Source organism: Scyliorhinus torazame, chromosome 14, assembly GCF_047496885.1.
Source record: "Scyliorhinus torazame isolate Kashiwa2021f chromosome 14, sScyTor2.1, whole genome shotgun sequence".
In the NCBI taxonomy this organism is placed as follows: domain Eukaryota; kingdom Metazoa; phylum Chordata; class Chondrichthyes; order Carcharhiniformes; family Scyliorhinidae; genus Scyliorhinus; species Scyliorhinus torazame.
In genome coordinates this window covers 49,893,866-49,911,353 of record NC_092720.1, presented here as the reverse complement: position 1 = coordinate 49,911,353, position 17,488 = coordinate 49,893,866, and the positions used below count along the sequence as shown (strand labels likewise).

The following is a 17,488-nucleotide window of genomic DNA, read 5'->3' as shown; positions in this document are numbered from 1 at the left end:
TCAAGGGGAGGCCATGCCTGACAAATCTGTTGGAATTCTTTGAGGAGGTAATGAGGAAGTTAGTTAAAGGAGAACCAGTGGATGTAATCTATTTGGATTTCCAGAAGGCCTTTCACAAGGTGTCGTACAAGAGGCTGCTAAATAAGGTGAGCCCATGGTGTTAGGGACAAGATACTGGCATAGATAGAGGATTGGTTGACTGGTAGAAGGTAGAGAGTGGGGATAAAGGGGTCTCTTTCAGGATGGCAGCCAGTGACTAGCGGTGTTCCACAGTAGTCAGTGTTGGGACCTCAACTATTCACGATATACATTAACGGTCTGGAAGAAGGAACTGAGGGCATTGTTGCTGAGTTTGCAAGTGAATCTGTGGAACTCACTGCTGCTGGTGGAGGCCAAGCCATCGAGTGTCTTTAAGACAGAGACAGATAGGTTCTTGGAAGATGCAGCTTGAATGTACTCAGAGATCCAGGGGAAAGGGATGTCAGAAGATGTGATTGAAACTCTGGAAGTGAATCCTTGTTGATGCTTTCCGAGTGGGAGCGATGTTTGAAGATAATTCCAAGATGAATTCTTCAAATGTAGAGATTGGAAACCTTGTGAAAAAGGCAGAGCCTCAGTGAGATGAATTGGCTCATGGGTAAGAATGGACTGCAATAAAAACAGAAAATGCTGGATAAACTCACTAGACTTGCCAGCATCTGTGGAATGAGAAACAGAGTTAACGTTTTGAGCTCATATAACTTCTTCAGAGCTGAAGAGATTTAGAAATGTGATAGATTATATAGTTGGAGAGGGTGTTGGGGAAGGAGAAGGAGAATAGAAGGTCAGAGATGGGAGAGATAGGAAAGATTGACAAATATGTCTTGGACACAAGACAAGGAATTGTTAATGAAAGCATTAAAGACTAAATTAGGTGCTGATAGTGGCACAAAGGTAAAATAACAGAATGTATCAAAAGAAGAACAAAGGTCAGTCCCCAATTAAAGGAAAACTAAATCACAAGTGATCAGATTGCCCAGTGAGGGAGGTGGGACTGTTTTGGGACAGAAAAAAAGGCTCAAGATGTAGGAGAAAGTTCACAGTCTAAATTGTTGAACACCATGTTAAGTTCAGAAGGCTGTAACATGCCTAATTGGAAGATGAAATATGGTTCATCCAATTTGCGTTGGGCTTCACTGGAGCATGTGGGCACGAGAGTACATGTTGGTACATTCTCCCCGTGACTCTGTGGATTTTCCCGAGGTGCACCAGTCTCCTCATACAATCCAAAGATGTGCAGGTTTGGTAGATTAGCCATGCAAAAATTGCCACTGAGTGTCCACGGTTACGGGGATAGAGTGGGGAAGTGGGCCTATATACAGTGCTCTTTCAGGGGGTCGGTGCAGACTTGATGGGCAGAATGGCCTCCTCCTGCTCTCTAGGGATTCTATGAAATGACAAGAGGCAAGGAGGTTGGGGTCATGCTTGTGGGCTGAGCGAAGAAGTTCCACAAAGTGGTCACCCAGTCTGTATTTAGTCTCCACAAGGTTGAGGACACTGCATTGGGAGCAGAAAATACAGTAGACCAAATTGAAGGAGATACAAGTGAAATGTTGCTTCGTCTGAAATGAATGTTTGAGACAGTGAGCAGGAAGGAGGAAAACGGTCAGATGTTGCACCTTCTGCAATTGCATGGGAAGGTGCCATGGAATTGCAGCAGGCACAATAAAGAAATATTAAACAAAGCGACTTACTTCAGCGGCTGGCTGGAGCTGAGGATAATTAAAATAAATTCCAGAGGACTGAGGCATAGGTTTGGATGATCCAACAGAAGTAAGTAACTCCAGGGCCAGGATTTAAGGATCATAGAATTATAGAATTCCTATAGTGCAGACGGAGGCCATTTGACCCATTGGGTCTGCAACGACACTCTGAAGGAGCACGCTACCCAGTTTCACTCCCCATCCAAGAGGCCCTACCGCGTAACCTAGCCTGCACATCCCCGGACACTAAGGGACAATTTATCGTGGCCAATCCACCTAACTCGCACATCTTTGGACTACGGGAGGAACCGGAGCACTCGGAGGAAACCCACGCAGTCACGGGGGGAATGTGCAAACTCCTGAGGCCGGAATTGAACTCGGGTCCCTGGCGCTGTGAGGCTGTGTCACCGTGCCGCTCTAATCATAAAGTATAAGAGAATTTGGGGGTTGTAAGAAGTAAACTGAATGCATAACCTATTTAGTGTAAACCTTTTTGTGAAGTGATTGTTTTATTTAAGGCTTTATATACATTAAAATGTACTTATTTTAAAAATGTGAAATCTAGTGGCTTTGTTCTGTTGGTTATACTGAAATGTTCAGATTTCTCTTTAAATATTGACTGTCCCGACCAGGATCATAACACCTCTGATGCTGTGTGTTAATTTGTATGCCAATGCAAGTTTGCATTATACTGTTTCAAAAATTTGTGGACATTGTTTGGAACTAGCTCAAATTATCAGAAATATTTCCGTTTCACACTGCTATCTTACAACTGGAAGTCTAATCTAGTAATCTAAATCACAATTAGCTTTCTATCTGTAAACAAGTAAAACAGCTTTTAGTATCTATTAGCAAACATTTGCCCAATTTTACAGACAGCAGAAAAGTGGAAACATCACTGCTGACTGTTTTTAGAAGTACCTTTATTTTTCATAGCCTGCAGTGGGAACTTACCTCCTGCAGCTGCAGCCTGGTTCCATTGGTTCGTGTGATGAATATAAGACATTGTCATACTTTATAGTTTGTATTTTTCCAGTAATATTATTAAAACCTAGGTTAGAATGCATACAGACAGTATGTCTACAAGAGGTGTGATTAAAAGTGAGGCGATCAACAATTTTTGCAGAGGACATGTTTTGCTAATAAATATTAAAAGCCGTTTTATTTGTTTACAGATAGAAAGCTAATGTAATGTTGAAACAACTTGATCCCAGCGAAAAAAATCAAGGCATAGCTTGTAACAAGAGACAAAAGAATGCTGTGTGCTTTGAGTGCAGCTGGTGTGGCTAATTGCAGTAATTTTTGCAGGGGAAATGTTTTGCTAATAAATATTAAAAGCCATCTTATTTGTTTACAGATAGAAAGCTAATATAATGTTGTAACAATTTGAGCCTGGCGAAACAAATCAAGGCATATCTTGTAACAAGAGACAAAAGAATGCTGTGTGCTTTGAGTGCAGCTGGTGTAGCTAATTGTAGGGTTAGTCTGGACAGGAGCTGGTTTAGCACACTGGGCTAAATCTCTGGCTTTTAAAGCAGACCAAGGCAGGCCAGCAGCACGGTTCAATTCCCGTACCAGCCTCCCCGAACAGGCGCCGGAATGTGGCGACTAGGGGCTTTTTACAGTAACTTAATTGAAGCCTACTTGTGACAATAAGTGATTTTCATTTCATTTCATTTTCACAAAAGAGTTGCTTCCAGGGGTCTAAGCTGAGACAAAGGTTTTCAGCTTGGCCCTCAAAAAAGGTTTCTCTCTCCAAGGACCCTGCATCAAGATAAGCAAGTAATTCCTGGTAGTAAACTTTATACATAAGTGGTATTTGAAATATATGGTTGCTTAATTGGAATGTAGAGGCAGGTTTTCAGAAAGCAAGTTAAGATGTTGTAACTGTTAACCATAAAGCTATTTCTTTGTTGCTTGTATGCTTAATTCTGTGTTAAAATTAGAGTTTTAATATGTTATCACTTCTGTGGTGCAGCAACATTTCCTCACAGTTTTACCAAATACCCGTAACCCAGAAACCCCACCTAACCTTAGTGTCCAAAAAAGGTTAGGTGGGGTTTCTTGGTTACAGGAATAGGGTGGAGGCATGGGCTTAAGCAGGGTGCTCTTTCCAAGGGCTGGTGCAGACTCGATGGGCCAAATGGCCTCCTTCTGCACTATAAATTCTATGATTCTATGATTCGTAAATCTCCTCTGTACCCTTGAATGCAATTTCATTCTTTCTGGAATGGGGTGACCAGAACTGCACAAATTGTGGCCTAACAAATGTTATAGTTAGATGGGGGGGGGCTGGTCTCAGACCAGGAGAAGATGAATGAGGTATTTAAAACCTTCTACGAAAATGTATATAGGTCCGAACCGCCACAGGATGGGAGAGCTATGGTGGAATCCCTGGGGGAGTTGGAGATTCCCAAGGTGGAGGAGGAGTTACGGGGGGGGACCTAGAAGCTCCACTGGAGTTGGATGAGATCAAGAAAGTGCTGACATTGGTGCAGTCGGGGAAGGCACTGGAGGTCGATAGGTTCCCGGTGGAATTGTATAAACAAATTTGTCGACCTGTTGCTCCCTCTGTTGTTGGGGTATTCAGGGACTCCTTGGAGAGAGGTGCTTTGCCACAGATGCTGAGACAGGCATCGATTTCTCTGTTCCTGCAGACTGTGGGTCATATCGACCGGTCTCCCTGTTAAATGTGGACCTGAAGCTATTAGCTAAGGTGTTGGCATTAAGACTGGAGCCCATCTTCTGGAGATGGTGGGTAAAGATCAAACAGGATTTGTCAAGGGGCGGAGGTTGATGCCAAACGTGAGACGGCTGTTGAATGTGGTGCTTACCCCGGGGGAGGGTCGGGTTCACAAGATGCGGAGAAAGCATTCGACCGGGTAGTGTGGGACCATCTGTTTGTGGTATTAGAAAAATTTGGATTTGGGCCAAGATTTGTAGCATGTGTGCAGCTGTTGTATATGGCCCCAGTCGCTAGTATTTGCACTAACAAAGTTACTTCTGACCCCTTTCATCTATACCAGGGTACCAGGCAGGGTTGTCCGATGTTCCCTTTGTTGTTTGCATTAGCAATAGAGGCACTAGCCATGAGGTCCTTGAAAGCATGGGAAGTAATAGTTAGAGGAGGGGTGGAGCACAGGATCTCGACAAATGCCGACAATTTGTTATTCTCCGTGAAGTTTGCTTGCCTGAGGGAACTGATATGGGCTTACAGACGCTGATGGGTTCAGGTGCCTCCAAGTGCGTAGCTGGGTCAAAAAGCACTTCTCTGCCTTTCTGGTGAAGTAGCCTTCCACCTTGCTTGAGAGGATCTTATCCTGTTTGGGCTCGGAGGTAGTCAACACATCGGATATATACCAGCGGATAATGGGGGAGGAGACTCGGTTGAGAGTATGAAGGCAAATGGACGGAGGAGTTGGAACCGATCTTTGAGGCGGCGGTTTGGAGTAAGGTGCTGAGGAGAGAGAACTCAACTTCGTCCTGTATGAGGCTGAGTCTCATCCAGCCGAACATGGTGTTCCAGACACTCTTCACGAAGTCAGTTTTTTGAAGGGGTGGATGATGTGTTCAGGGGCCCGACGCACCACGCGCACATGTATAATGTATTTATTTCGCCCAGCGAAAGCCAGATCCAGATCGCGCCGGGTGGAACGGGTTGAGTGACTTGCGATCAGCCTGGTGTCCAGGGCTGATTTGGGGCTCTCATGCGAGTCACCCATTGCACCCGGCTTTGCGTCAGGTGCAACGGGGTCACTGAACCGCGCCCATTGTGTTTGATTTTAGTAAGATGATATAGTTAATGGGAGGAGCCAGGGGCTGAAGCAGCCAGGTGTTGAGTTGCAGTTCAAGAAATTCAGTTTTAGATTGGAATGTGACCAGAGAAGCAGCTGATCTCAGCACAGTGAGCGTAGATCTGTCTGGACAGACGAGCAGTTTGCCGAAACGGATTCTCTGCCCCGTTGCCCAAACGCGATTTCGCCGCCGGGGTGCAGAGAATCCAGCCCATTATGATGTTAAAGTTAGTAATACTGTGATAGTAATCACGTTTTTTTTTAATATACTATATCCCTATATATGCATTCAATCACTCCTGGAATTAAGTATTTTTTCCTCACAGTCTTACAAAATTAAAATAAATTATTGGGGTTTCTGTCCAGTACCTACCAATTATTGGAGTCTAGTTCGGGATCAGAATATGAGGCTATCTTCTCAATGAGCTACAAAATACATATACTTGGTCCACGTTACAACTATCGCTCTCAGCAAACAAACAGATAAATTGAAACCAGAAAACCTCCCCAGTTGTACCCATCACCATAATGACACAGCATGATCTGGGATGCCTTCAAACTCTCACAGAATAGTCAAGCAACAATGACAATATCTGGAAGGTATGATTTTGTGAGTATGATTATGTCCCATCATCACCATCCCTGGGTATATACTGTCCTATCAGCAGGACAGGCCCAGCATAGCTGGTGGCACGGTGGTACACAGTCGAGAGGGAGTTGCCTTGGAAATCCTCAACACGACTCTGGATCCCAGGAAGTCTCATGGCACCAGGTCAAACATGGGCAAGGTGGAAACGTCCTGCTGATTCTCACTGATGTCCCTGCACCCCCAGCTGATGAATCAGTACTCCTTCATGTTGAACACCACTTGGAGGAAGCACTGAGGGTGGCAAGGGCACAGAATGTCCTCTGGGTGGGAGACTTCAATGTCCATTACCAAGAGTGGCTCAGACCAAGCTGGCCGGGTGCTCAAGGACACAATTGCTATACAGGGTCTTTGCAGGTGATGAGGGAGCCAACAAGAGGGAAAAACATACTTGACCTCACCCGCTCCAACCTGCCTGTCACATATGCATCTGCCCATCACAGTATAGGTAGGAGTGACCACCTCATAGTTTTAATGGAGATAAAGTCCCAACTTCACATTGTGGAAACCCTCTACCATGGTGTGTGGCTCTCCCACTTTGTTAAATGGGATGCACTTAGAACAGATCTAGTATTCCCAACAATCTTCAGCCGGAAGTGCAGAATGGATGATCGACACCTGCAGATACCTGAACTCACTACCCCTCGGCAGCTCTCCCTTAGCTCCTCCACACTGGCGAACCCTTCCTTTTAAGCGTTTGATGAGGTTCCCCACGGTAGGCTACTGCAGAAAATACGGAGGCATGGGATTCAGGGTGATTTAGCAGTTTGGATCAGAAATTGGCTAGCTGGAAGAAGTCAAAGGGTGGTGGTTCAGACTGGAGTCCAGTTAATAGTGGTGTACCACAAGGATCTGTTTTGGGGCCACTGCTGTTTGTCATTTTTATAAATGACCTGGAGGAGGGCATAGAAGGATGGGTGAGTAAATTTGCAGATGACACTAAAGTTGGTGGAGTTGTGGACAGTGCGGACGGATGTTACAAGTTACAGAGGGACATAGATAAGCTGCAGCGCTGGGCTGAGAGGTGGCAAATGGAGTTTAATGCAGAAAAGTGTGAGGTGATTCATTTTGGAAGGAATAACAGGAAGACAGAGTACTGGGCTAATGGTAAGATTCTTGGCAGTGTGGATGAGCAGAGAGATCTCGGTGTCCATGTACATAGATCCCTGAAAGTTGCCACCCAGGTTGAGAGGGTTGTTAAGAAGGCGTACGGTGTGTTAGCTTTTATTGGTAGAGGGATTGAGTTTCGGAGCCATGAGGTCATGTTGCAGCTGTATAAAACTCTGGTGCGGCCGCATTTGGAGTATTGCGTGCAATTCTGGTCGCTGCATTATAGGAAGGATGTGGAAGCATTGGAAAGGGTGCAGAGGAGATTTACCAGAATGTTGCCTGGTATGGAGGGAAGATCTTATGAGGAAAGGCTGAGGGACGTGAGGCTATTTTCGTTGGAGAGAAGGTTAAGAGGTGACTTAATTGAGGTATACAAGATGATCAGAGGATTGGATAGGGTGGACAGTGAGAGCCTTCTTCCTCGGATGGTGATGTCTAGCATGAGGGGACATAGCTTTAAATTGAGGGGAGATAGATATAAGACAGATGTCAGAGGTAGGTTCATTACTCAGAGAGTAGTAAGGGCGTGGAATGCCCTGCCTGCAACAGTAGTGGACTCGCCAACACTAAGGGCATTCAAATGGTCATTGGATAGACATATGGACGATAAGGGAATAGTGTAGATGGGCTTTAGAGTGGTTTCACAGGTCGGCACAACATCGAGGCCTGAAGGGCCTGTACTGCGCTGTAATGTTCTATGTTCTATGTACTAAATACAAATCCGTCACCTTGACCAGCCCCACTTCCCTCTACCTCCTGTATGCACTATCCATCGCACCAGCTCAAACTCATGATTCTCGCACAGCAGCATTAGCACCGACATCCCTTCCACCCTAAAATGCCTCCTCAGCTGATTCCATATCTTCCCCGTGGATGGCACCACTGGGCTCCCTACCTACTCGGAGCCATTGGCAACGCGGACGTCACCATAGCCCTTAAACTAGATCCCTTACAAGATTCCTCCTCCATCCTAACCCACTCTACCCCTTCTCCTTCCCACCACCGCCGCACCTTGTCCACATTTGCTGCCCAATTATGAAGCAAGTTTGGCAACACCAACCCCCCCCCCCCCCTCCCCCTGCTGCCTCTGCCTCTGTAGCACGGTCCTCCCCACCCTCGGCACCTTTCCTGCTCATACAAAGTCCGAGATGATCATGTCCACTTTCAGATAAAAGGCCTTTGGTATAAAGATCGGGAGAGCTTGAAAGATAAACAAGAACCTCGGCAGAATATTCATTTTCACTACTTGGACCCTCCCCGTCAACATTAAGTGCAGTGTATCCCACCTCCTACGACCCTCCCTGGCCTCCTCCACCAGCTTTGTTAAGTTCCACTTATGGAGCCCCGTCCATTCCCTCGCCACCTGAATCCCCAAATACTTAAATCTATCCCTCGCTTCCGTAAATTACATCCCCCTAAATTAGCCCACTGTCCCAGCTCATTCACCGGGAATACCTCGCTTTTCCCTACATTCAGTTTGTACCCCGAGAACCCTCAAAATCTCCCCAGGAGGCCCATAATCCTTCCCATACTCTCCAATGGATCCGAAACATACAGCTAGAGGTCATCGGCATAGAGCGATACCCGATGCACCCTCTGTCCCCATAATCCCCTGCCACTCCGCCGACCCCCTGAGAGCCATCGCCAATGGCTCTATGGCCAGCGCAAACAGCAACGGTGACAGTGGGCACCCTGCCTCGTACCCCTGTTTAAGTCAAAGCTTCGTGAGCTCTTATCATTCGTCCTCACCCTCGCCCTTGGTGCCACATACAGCAACCACACCCATGTCACAAATCTTGGCCCAAACCCAAACCTTCCCAAAACATGGAACACGTACCACCACTCCACCCGATCAAATGCCTTCTCCGCGTCCATGGGCACCACCACCTCCGGTACCAGAGCCCCCGATGGATTCATCATCACATTCAACAGCTGTCTTACATTGCTCAATAGCTGCCTGCCCTTCACGAAGCCTGTTTGATCTTCTGTAACCACCCCGGGACACAGTCCTCCATCATCCCCGCCAACAACTTAGCCAATACTTTCACATCCGTGTTCAATAGTGATATGGGCCTATACCACCCACATTCCACCAGATCCTTCCCTTTTTCAGGATTTGTGTGATTACTGCCTGCGTCATCGTCTCCAGCAACTCCCCCTTCTCCAGTGCTTCATTAAACCCCCCCAACAGATGTGGTGCCAGGTCCGCCGCAAATTCCTTATAAAATTCCCACGCGTACCCATCCAGCCCAGGGGCCTTCCCCGACTTCATACCCCGATACTATCCAGCACCTCCCTCAGCCCCAGGGGCTCCTCCGACGCCTGCCTCTTTGCTTCCTCCAGCTGGGGAAATTCCAGCTCGTCCAGGAACCGCCCCATGTGCCCCTCCTCTCCCCCCCGGGTCCGCCTCATAAAGTCCCTGGTAGTACTCCCTAAATGCCTCATTTATCTTCCCTGGCTCTGACACCACATCCCCTGCCCCAGTCCGTATCTTCAATATTGCCCTGGATGCAGCCTGCTTTTGCAGCTGATGTGTCAGCATGCGGCTCGCTTTCTCCCCATACTCATATTGCACCCCTCCACTGCAACCAAAATCTCCTGACTCACTACAAAGTAGTCAACCCTCGAATACACCTTATAGACGTGTGAAAAGAAGGAATACACCCTTCCCCCTGCCATGGGTCCACCATACCCATCCTCTCCATAAATCCCCCCAGCTCTCTCGTCATTTGTACCCTACCCATCGACCTGGAGCTCGACCTATCCACAGTTAAAATCTCCTCCCATGATCAACTGGCGCGTGGCCAAATCCGAGATGGCTGCCAGCAACCCCTTCATATAACCCACATCATCCCAATTTGGGACATACACATTTAGCAACACTACCGGTGCCCCCTCCAATACCCCACTCACAATCACATATCTCCCACCCGGATCCCTCACCTCCTTCGCACTCACAAATCCCATTTTTTTGCTCATTAAAATCGCAAACCCCGAGTGAAAAACCTGCCCGACCCACCCCTTCCTTCACCTAACCTGGTCCTCCACATGGAGGTGTGCCTCCTGCAGAAAGACCACTCCTGCTTTCAGGCTCCGGAGGTGCGCGAACACCAGTGACCTTTTTACCGGCCCATTCAGTCTCCAGACGCTCCATGTTACCAGCCTTACCGGAGGCTTTTTCTTTTCATTTATTTGTCCATGGGATGTGAGAATTGCTGTCTGGGACAGCATTTATTGCCCATCCCTGAGGGCATTTAAGAGTCAACGACATTGCTGGTGAGTCTGGAGTCACATGTAGGCCAGACCAGGTAAGGATGACAGATTTCCTTCCCTAAAGCACATTAGTGAACCAGATGGTTCTTTGCGACAATTGACAAAATTCCAGATTTTTATTAAATTCAAATTCTACCATCTGCCCTGGTGGGATTCGAACCGAGGTCACCAGAACATTACCCTGGGTCAATTGATTACTAATCCAGCGACAAGACAACTGGGCCACTGCCTCCCCAAATTGCCCAGGTATAATTTGTACACAAAAACCTGGCCAAATCCAACCCGGCCAAGTACCACCCCATCAGTCTACTCTTGATTATCAGTAAAGTGCTGGAAGGGATCATCAACTGTGCTATCAAGCAGCACTTGCTTAGTAATAACCTGTTCACAGATGCTGAGTTTGGGTTCTGTGACGGTTACTCAGTTCCTGACCTCATTGCAGCCTTCATTCGAATGTGGACAGAAGAGCTGAATTCCAGAGGAGAGATGAGAGTGACTGCCCTTGACATCAAGGCAGCATTTGATGAATTTGGCATCAAGGAGCCATACCTGATACAAAGGAAGATGGCTGTGGCGGTCGCAGCTCCAGGACATCACTGCAGGTGTTCCCCAGGGTATTGTTCCTGGCCGAACCGTCTTCAGCTGCTTCATCAGTGACATTCCTTCCATCATAAGATGAGAAGTGGGGATGGTCGCTGATGACTGCGCAATGTTCAGCATCATTCGCGACTGAAGCTATCCATGTAAAAATGTAGCAAGATCTGGACAATACCCAGGCTTGGGGTGACAAGTGGCAATTAGCATTTATGCCCCACAAGTGCCAGGCAATGACCTTCTCCAATAAGTGAGAATTTAACCAGCACCCCCTCACATTCAATGGCATTCCCATGCCTGAATCTCCCATATCAACATTCTGGGGGTCACCATTGACCAGAAACTGAATTAGACTAACCATCTAAATACTGTGACTACAAGAGCAGGTCAGAGGCTAGCAATCCTGCAACGAGTAACTCACCTCCAGACTTTGCAAAGCCTGTACCCATCAATGAGGCATTTGGAGTGTGATGGAATACTCTCCATTTGCCTCAATCAATACAGCTCCAACAACACCTGAGAAGCTCGACACCCTTTAGGACAAAGTAGCCCATTTGATTGGCAGCCCATTGACAAACTCTCAGTTCTTTTACAAGACGCATTGCAGGAACTCACCAAGGCTCCTATGGCAACACCACTACCATCTAGATGGACAAAGGCAGCAGACACATGGGAATACCAGCTGGAATGTCCCCTCCAATGGATTCACTTGAACATATAGCACCATTTCTTCACTGTACCTGGGCCAAAATTCTGGAATTCCTCCGCTAACAGGGCTGTGAGTGTACCTGCAACTGCAGCAGCCCACCACCACCTTCTCAAGGGCAATTAGGATGGACAGTAAATGCTGGCCTAATTCATTGACAGGATGTGAGGTAACAGTAACTACCAGAACATTGATAGCTGCAGATTCAGTAATGGTAATGCCATTGCAAGTCAGTGTCCACATTTTAAAAACATTTGCCATGGTGGGATTGAACCCAGATCAACAAAGCATTTCCCGAGGGTCTCTGGATTAGTAGGCAAAGGACAATAACACTGCACCATGGAATCATAGAATTTACAGTCCAGAAGGAGGCCATTCAGCCCGTCGAGTCTGCACTGGCCCTTGGAAAGAGCACCCTACTTAAGCCCACGGCTCCACCCTATCCCCATAACCCAGTAACCCCACCTAACATTTTTGGACACTAAGGGGCAATTTAGCATGGCCAATCTACCTAACCTGCACATCTTTGGACTGTGGGAGGAAACCGGAGCACCCGGAGGAAACCTCCGCAGCCACAGGGAGAAAGTGCAACCTCCACGTAGCCAGTCACCCGAGGCCGGAATTGAACCAGGGACCCTGGAGTTCTGAGGCAGCATTGCTAACCATTGTGCCACCTTGCAGCTCTAAGGTTAGGTGTCCCTCATTTAAAATTCTTTCTTGTATCTGAAGATAAGTAATTGATTTACAACCCTTCCGAATTTGAATGCTTCTAAAAATGGTATCTCCCAAAATAAAAACGTCTCTTTGGTCTGACCTTACTGCAAGGATTGCAGATGTCACATCTCCAGTTCGTTAGCTAAGTTAGCCCACCTGCTGTTATGATATTGTCTTTCTAGCTGTTAACCTCTTAAGTCAACAGGGCCCCAACATGTTAAGTGTAATAAACTCCAAGTTGGTTTTAAATGCATTTATCCCATTTGCTACAGTTAACATTAATTCTTAAAGCTAAAAGTTATATTCTTAAACACCAGAACCATGACCTAGATATTCGCAAGAACAGTAACACATGTTGTGTGTAAAAACTGACATGATTTTAACTGTATATCTTAAGCCAATATCACATTTTGGAAGGGGGACCAGAATTGGCAACATTTTGCCTTTAATTATTAATTTAAAAATTGGCCTGTTGAATCCTAATTATTAATCACAATTTCTCAATTTAATTATAACTTTCTGAGTGTTTCATATCCTTTATTCAGAGGCTGATGTTCACTTTGGATTTGTGCTCTATAAGGATGCTTCATTCTTTCCAACCCCTAAGAAGAAAGATAGCATTGTAATGAAGACTCAAGTAATAAGTGGCACTGTGGCTAATCACACTGGTAACCTTGAAAAGCCAGTAATAATAAAATTAAGGACAAAGGTAAGATAATTATGAACTATAATAGCTGGTAATGCAAATAGTGTTGGACAATAAAAAGTGCAATTACATTGCCTTTCATCTAGCTTAGAAATTTACTGTATGAATAGAAGTGCAGTAAACTAGTGGCTTTAAACAAATTGCTTAATTGATTGGCCATCAATATATTTATATAAAGGAAGAAAGACTTTCATTCATAAAGCAGCTGATTTGTGCACAGCAAGCTCCCACAACTGATCATGAACAGATAATGTGCTTTAGTGATATTGATTCAGGGATACATACTGGCCAGCCCATCCTGGATAACTCCCCTGATCTTCTTTAAAATTGCACCATGGGATCTTTTGCATCCAATGAGAGCACAGACTGGACTTCAGGTTAATGTTTCTACCCAGAAGAAAGCAACTCCAACAGTGCAGCCTCCACTATGTGCTGCACTGGAGAATCAGCCTAGATTTTTGTACTCAATTCTCTGGAGTGGAACTTGTCGCAGGGTCAACCTTGTGCTCTCGCTGGTGGTAAGTTTAGAGGTGATAAGGGCATTTACATGGGAGGGGTGGTGGCTGTTAGATCCACACTTAAGCCGTAGGTTAGAGAACAAATAGGCTTATTATTGCTTAATCAAATCACTACCACACCCCGGAGGGTCTCCTTCCCTGACCTGTACCCAGGTCGGGGTTTTTATGCTAGGGGGCTACACCTGTATGGGGAAGCCCCGCTCCTTTATCAGGGACGTTTATATTCCCTGGAGGGCACGGGAAATCTGATGGTTCCTATCCCGTGACCTGTGCTGGGGGTGTATCACCCCTCCCGTCCCCAAGTCCGGAGACGTGTCCATGTCTGTTGGAACCTGTTCTGGACCTCTGGCCCGTTTGGATCAGGGTTGATGCTCTGGCATGGTCTGTGTCAGTGGACTGGAGAACGGCACTTGCGTAATGACCACCGGGGTGGAGCTGGTGTTGTCGGCGCTGGTGCTGGTGCCTTGGACGGGGGCAGCGTGACATTTCAGCCTCTGAGTCGGAGCTGAGTAGATCCTCGTCCACGATCTCGGCTTCCTCAGTTGGGGGGCTTTTGTCTGTCGCCACAACCGGGACTGGGGCCGGTGGTGAGGGCAGTAGAGCTAGCGGCGGGCCTGGTGGAGCTGGGACGGCAGGCTGTTCGGTCATCCGGCATACGGCTGTGCAGATGATCCACATGGCGATTGGATTCCCGCCCTTGTTGCCCTGACCTTGTAGGATACCAGCCCGTGGCCGCCTTTGTGACATCTGGGACCCAAGCAGCCCCATCGCCCATCATTCGGACATGTGTGGGCCGCCTAGATCGGGAATGACCAAGCTCAGCCGGGTGTGGAGGCAACGGCCCAGCAAGAGCGCTGCTGGTGCGATGTCCGTCGTGGCATGTGGTGTCGTGCCATGGAAGAAAAGAAAACGCGCCAGGCGGGTGTCCCAGGATCCAACTATCGGCTTCGTCATGCCCAGCTTGCGTGTTTGGACTGGTCTTTCGGCCAGTCCGTTTGAATCCGGGTGGTAGGGAGCAGTCCTCATATGCCGAATCTTGTTGGCGGAGGCGAACGCCACAAACTCCACGCTTCTAAACACTGCTGTTATTGGACACCAATACCTTGGGGATTCTGTGCAAACTGAAAATCTGGCATAGTTTTTCCATGGTGGGCTGGGCGGATTTCGCCTGCATCCACACCACTTCCAACCACTTAGAGTGAGCGCCTACAGGTGGGGGATCATTGTCCCCTGCAAAGGGCCCGCGAAGTCGATATGAACCTGGGCCCAAGGCCTTCCAGGCCATTCCCAAGGATGGAGTGGGGCTGCCGGGGTAATCGTCGGTGTGCCTGACATAGGGGGCATTGCTGGGCTACTCGTTCAATGTCCATGTTGACGCGGGGAGACCAGACATAGCTCGCGCGAGCATCTTAATTTTAGACACTCCTGGATGTACAATATGGAGTAAAAGCCATGCCCCATAAGAGCATACCGTCATATATGTTTAATTCTTGCATCTTCCCCATGTAAGCCTTCAGGTCCTCAGGCAGAGCCCGATGCTGGGCCCTGTACTGCAGAAGAAGAATTGCATTCTCACTGTGTACTGTTCCCAGTCATCCATAACTGTATTGAAGGGCTCCAACTTCCCGATATGTGGCATGATTATGGTTTCCACTGGGGCCTGACAAGGCCTAGATGAGGTAGACCGGCAGAGAGCAACTGGTGTCAACGGCAGTTCCACTGAATCCTCATCGCTAGTGTTAGATCTGAGGTACGCAGCCACGCATTAGCCGTAGGTTATAGTATTATTACTTACAATCAAATCATCACCACTCCCCGGAGGATCTCCTTTCCCTACCTCCACCCACGTCAGGGTTTTTATACTAGGGGGCTACACGTATTAAGGGGAAGCCCCGCCCCATTACCAGGGAAGTTCATATTCCTTGGAGGGCATGGGAAACCTGATATTTCCTGATATTACAGTGGCGTTACCTGAACCCATCGCCTTTCCACTTCCATCGGAATTAAGTTCTGGGTGGAAAGGCCCATGGTTGGTTGTCCCATCCTGTTGTCATCATCTTCCATGCTGTTATTTCCAACCCAGGGCTCCCACCTCGTAGCGCTGCTGGTATGTATAACGGAGGGAGGTGCAATTGGGGGTTTGGCAGGATGTGAAGTGACGGTGTGTGGGTCCCATGTCCTGCTCATTCCCCCCCCGCATCCACCTCGTCGGACGAGGACTGCCCATCTCCCTCATCCTCCTTCTCCAACAGATCACCCCTCTGCTGTGCGATGTTGTGGAGGATGCAGCAGGGCGCCACGATGTGGCCCCTCCAGAACGCTCCAGGTACCTGAACTGCATCTTCAGGAGGCCGAAGTACCGCTCAATCATCCTCCTGGTCGTTGTATGGGCGTCATTGTAGAGGGTCTCTGCGTTGGTGTGTGGCCTCTCGATATGTATCACCAGCCATGGCCGCAGCAGGTAACCCCGTGACCCAGGAGCCAACCCATTCAGCCGTGGGGGGGGGGGGGGGGGGGAGAGAGGTGTGCCCCTCGAACAGGAATCACCAAGTGTGGCAGGATTAAGGCATTGTGCACACTGCCCGGGTATCTGGCGCAGAGGTGTACGATGCGCAGCTGATGGTCACAGACCAGCTGAACGTTCATTGAGCGGCACCCCTTTTGGTTTGTGTAAAGTGGCCTGTTATCCGCAGGTGCCTGTAGGGCAACATGCATCCTGTTGATTGTCCCCTGGACTCCGGGGCATCACGTAGATGGCGTTGAATCCTGCTACTTGGGCATCCTGGTGGGCTCGGTCCACATTGAAATTAATGTATTGAAATGTGGGCATACTGGGTGGGGGGAGCCGTGTGGCAGGTGGGGTGCGGTGATGGGGGCACCCACACGGCCGGTGTCACTCTGTAGAATCAGGGGTCGAGGTGGGTGGTCAGCGGGTGCACAGCAAGATGGACACTGTGATGGCTGTCGGTGCCTGGGCACTGCCCCAGTCCCGTGGGGAGTGGGTCACCCCGACCGCCGGCCCTGTTCCCCCCCCCCCCCCCCCCCCCCATCTCCCAGTCCTGGCAAAGCCCCACCCCAGCCAACACGGCTAGTGTCTGGGCTGGCAGCCCGCGGTCGCTCCTTTCCGTGTCCTACCTCCCCTCTCTCTCACCAGCCAGCAAGCCAGGGTTACGATTCTTGAGCGCACAAGTGGACTGCGGCGTTGGGAACCCGGCCCATCGGAGGCGGAGAATCGCAGGTGGGCCTGGTAATGATATGCAAATGGCATTTAAATGCCATGTGGTGCATTTATGCCATTTTCGGGGTACTGGAGAATCACCCCAATTTGGCATCAAACCGGCGCCTGCTGCGATTTTGGAGTCGGAGGCTATTCTCCGCCCAATCGCGTTTCCTGATTCCACTGTCAGCTGTCGGAGGATCCTGCCCAATGTTCCTTAAATGCATTTAGAATTTTGCTATGCTCACAGAGCAACTGTTTCTCATTTTTGAACAAAACAGTTAAGATGTTACTTGATATGTGTATCCTGTTTGTCAATCCAAACTTGGAATGCTTCACAATGGCACTTGGAGTTCCTTTCTCAATGTCAATATTAGTCCCCCAGCTGACATGAATAAAATAGATAAAATAAAAAGAATTTGTACTCCAAGGGAAACTGACGAAAAGGTGTTTCCAGATTGAATTCCA

The 17,488-nt window shown here is 48.1% G+C and overlaps 1 protein-coding gene across 1 annotated transcript in view; it reads left to right on the top strand.

Annotated features, from left to right (window-relative positions):
* The window catches only part of LOC140389714 (uncharacterized), a 119,953-nt gene that overhangs the window by 67,521 nt on the left and 34,944 nt on the right, over positions 1–17,488 (top strand). The window contains exon 10 of the mRNA XM_072474154.1: positions 13,125–13,288. Within this exon, the coding sequence (XP_072330255.1) occupies positions 13,125–13,288 (164 nt within the window). The remainder of the gene's footprint in view (positions 1–13,124; positions 13,289–17,488) is intronic.